Source organism: Theobroma cacao, chromosome 10 (genome assembly GCF_053813885.1).
Source record: "Theobroma cacao isolate CCN51 chromosome 10, ASM5381388v1, whole genome shotgun sequence".
NCBI lineage: Eukaryota > Viridiplantae > Streptophyta > Magnoliopsida > Malvales > Malvaceae > Theobroma > Theobroma cacao.
The window spans coordinates 5,949,545-5,953,283 of NC_142648.1; the positions used below are offsets into that span (position 1 = coordinate 5,949,545).

Sequence of the window (3,739 nt, forward strand, 5' to 3'; positions counted from 1 at the left end):
TCTTAAAATATTTTAATTTTTATACAATTTATTTAAGATTCAAAGTAGTTAATATACTAATGAACTCATTTTTTTTTACAATTTTATAGGAAGTGGGGTCAGAGACTCCCAATAAAGTGATTTATCAAAACATAATTTATGTATTAATATTTAAATATTATAAGGAAAGACAAAATTTTTCTTCTATAATTTAAGATTTTGTTGAAAAAGTTAAAACCTAAACTATTCTCTCTATCTAAAAATTCAATTCCTCCCCCTTCTTGATCCTTGGATTGTGTTTTTCATTCTTTCAAAGCAACTCATCTAGGCTTTCAATTGTAAGTAATTTTCAACCTAACTTAAGTTTTTAAATACTTCATGTCTAAATATTTTTTTGATTAGTTTGATAATTTGGGTTCATAATTATAATCTAGCTAATAGAAAATAATATTACATATCAAATAATATCTTAAAATTGTGAATCTTTCTTTTTTGATTTGTTTTGTAAATATACTATTTGATTATTTGATTTTTGTATTTAACTTTATATGGTTTGTGAATGCTTATATTTAGTTTTGATCAATAAATAGAAAATTATCATATTGCTAGTTACTAAACCTGATAAATATTTTATTTAATTTTAATATTTTAATTTATACTAATAAATAGTAATTTTTAACCAGTTTTATAATTTTAGATAAATAAGTCATGGAAAGATATTTCAAAAGAAAAGAAATTGTACAAAAGACTTAAATCCCAGATAATAACAATAAAATTCTACTAATGATGATACTCAACAATATTTTTCGTGTTAAAATTGATCTGAGTACTCTCCCAACAAATTCTAAATCGAGGAAAACGATTTTTAAATCTGACACCACTTATAAAAATTCCTGAGTCTGCCCCTACTTGTGGGGATATCCAAGTTATTAGAATTTTAGATTTTAGTTTAAATTTTTAAACTTGAATTGATAATGAATTTTTATATACAACAAAGAAAAGATATTAGTAAAGATTTTATTTTTTAAAAAAAAATGTAAAAACTCATTAGATTTATATATATCACATAACATGATATGATCATTTTATCAAAAGTTGAACATTACATCTTCAAATTAAAATTTTCACACTTAACTATTGGAGTATGCTAGACTTACAGCTCATCAAGCTCAACTCAAGTTGGATCAGGATAGGGTTTTTTTTACTCGGACCAACTTAGTTCGAGATATCATTTTACCAATAAAAATTTTTATTTAATTTTAATTTAATATAAGAAATATCTTTTTTTAATATTTTAATAATAAATTTAATTTAAATTGAGCTGAGTTTAAACTCATACTTAATTTTTAGAGACATCAATCAAGCTTGACCTCAACCCTGCCTGATCCGATCTATAGATACCTCTAGAGTATCCTTTTGTAAAATATCATAAAAAATCATTTTAAAGGTCTTTCCCAGAAAAATATGATCTGAATGATGATGCTTTCCCTCCTTGTCTTTGAACAAAAAATGAATTAAAAATTGTGTATATATTAGAAAAATCAAGATTTGAATTTATCTTGGCTAAACAAAATAAACTACTTATAATTAATGAGAAAGGAGAAAAAAACAGATCCATGGTAATTAGAAAATTAATTTGTTGATGTTTAAAAAGATTTGGGAATTGATGGTTGACAAGTGGTGACTCAGCAGTACTTTGTGTATTTGTCAGTAAAATCCTACGAAGGCAGAAATTTTGGTGGTAACAAGAAATCAATGCTTTTTTTTTTTATCACAAGAGACAAAACAATTGCATATGACATTAGCACATTGGACCATTCCACTTTCTCTCTCTTTCTTCTTCACTTTCTCTCACTTTCTCGAGGAAAATCATCTCCGAGAAGTTAAAATCTTACGTCTTAGCAGATCCCAAAGCCGTATCAATCACTCAAAGTTTGTCACATGTCAAACAAACAACACCCAAAACACGAATCAACCATTTTTAACCAACAAGTAATATAATAAGAATAATAGCAATAATTTATTAGAAGCTTAATTTAAATCTTGCTGGGTTGTTTTTCAAACTTGAACAACCAACCCACCTCATCTAACCTACTCAAAAACGTCATACTTTTCAAGAACAAGTTTTGGATCCTATTCCTTTCTCTTTTCAATCTTGAAACCCATGGCGGAAATGTTTCTGGAATTCACAGGTATATATGTTAGCAGAGAATAGAAACAAACCTTGAGAAGTTGGATTCAAATTCAAAAGAAAGGAAAAGAAAAAGACGATGTCGAAAACAATTCATTCAAATAAAAGAAAAGGAATAGACATTTAAGGATCGAGATCCAAAAATATTGTCTGCAAGTTACAGACTTATATAAGCTTTTGAATCATAGTGGCAGATTGGCGTGTAATTTCAATTCAATATACAAAAGAAAAAAATAATAATAATAGTAATGAAACACCGGCACAAATGATAAAAGTTAGAAAAAGCTGGTGTATTTTCATGTACATGGGCACCTTCTCTTTGAGCTATCAAAACCAGCTTTGAGATACGCCTCAACTTCTTCCCTGTTAACGATCTCGAAGAATTGAAGCTGATCAGACAGCTTTCTTTTGCATGAAAAAGTTCTCCTCTTAGGTTTCTTTGGTGCTGGTGGACATTTCAGAGCAGCTGGGATCTTGCTTTCTTCCGAGGTTGGCGTCGTACACTCGTTGCTGCTGTCTTGATTGTTGTTTTCTTGTTGAATTACGGCACCACTCCCATTGGAAGATTGAATCTTGAGTTGGGGTAGTTTTATTTTGGTCAAATCCTGGAACAATTCGAGATCTGTAGACATTGCTAAAGAAGGAAAAAAGAAACCACCCCAGAACCAGAAATGAAGCTAGGAAAAATGGGATTTTCTTGTTCTGTTTGAATAATAATGGGTGGCCAAGGCCAAGGCCAAGGGAAGGAAAAAGAAGACGTGTAAGGGAAGGTAAGAGAAAGGTTGGGGAAGAGGAAGGAGGGGTGTTGGATTCTTTTATATTCTCCTATGAAGAGTTACTGTTTGTTATCTTTGATAGGAAAAATGAGTTGGAAGGCTTTTATTTTTTTTTTGGCAACATCACATGGAATAGTACTATTGCATTTGCATATCTTTTTGTGTGAAAAACTGTCTGTTTAAGCTGGCCTTGTTGATGAGTTGGGTTTGGGGACTTTGGGTGAGACTTGCTTTTTAGGCTTTTACCTTATTTCTTAGAGCTGTGGGGAGGAAGATTTTGCTTTGGCTTTTTATAGAAACATGTTATTAAGACTTTGCTTTATGCAGTGTACTCTTTTCGGATCTGTCTATGGGTTAAGAATCTTACTTTCTCTATTTTATTTATCTATTTATTATTTACTTTTTCTTATCAACACCACTTATTGTAACACCTACTTATTATTAAGATGAACAATTTTATCAATTTGTTGTTGATTAAATGTTGAATTTTGATCTTCCAATAATTTCTTTAGAATATATAAATTAATAAAATAGGTGTACGAATTGAATATGAAAAATATATATATATATATATATATATATATATTTCCATTCCTTTTAACTAGTTTTGGGAGATCAATACACGACCTATTTCAACAACCGTACAAAATTGTCCTTGAATTGCCGCGTGGCAGAGTTTATGAAACCAACATTTTGAGATCAGAGACTCGGAATAAGACCCAACTTGTGTTTTGTTTTTTTTTTTTTTTCCACTTAAGCGGATTTCAACTTGTGGAACGTAAAACTTAAGTTG

At 29.4% G+C, this 3,739-nt stretch overlaps 1 protein-coding gene across 1 annotated transcript; it reads right to left on the reverse strand.

Moving 5' to 3' along the window:
• Positions 1 to 2,292: 2,292 nt before the first annotated feature.
• Positions 2,293 to 3,205, reverse strand: SIM (cyclin-dependent protein kinase inhibitor). Its single transcript, XM_088810642.1, has one exon. The coding sequence runs from the start codon at positions 2,800 to 2,802 to the stop codon at positions 2,467 to 2,469; it is 336 nt and encodes a 111-aa protein (XP_088666768.1). The 5' UTR covers positions 2,803 to 3,205; the 3' UTR covers positions 2,293 to 2,466.
• Between the last annotated feature and the right edge of the window lie 534 nt (positions 3,206 to 3,739).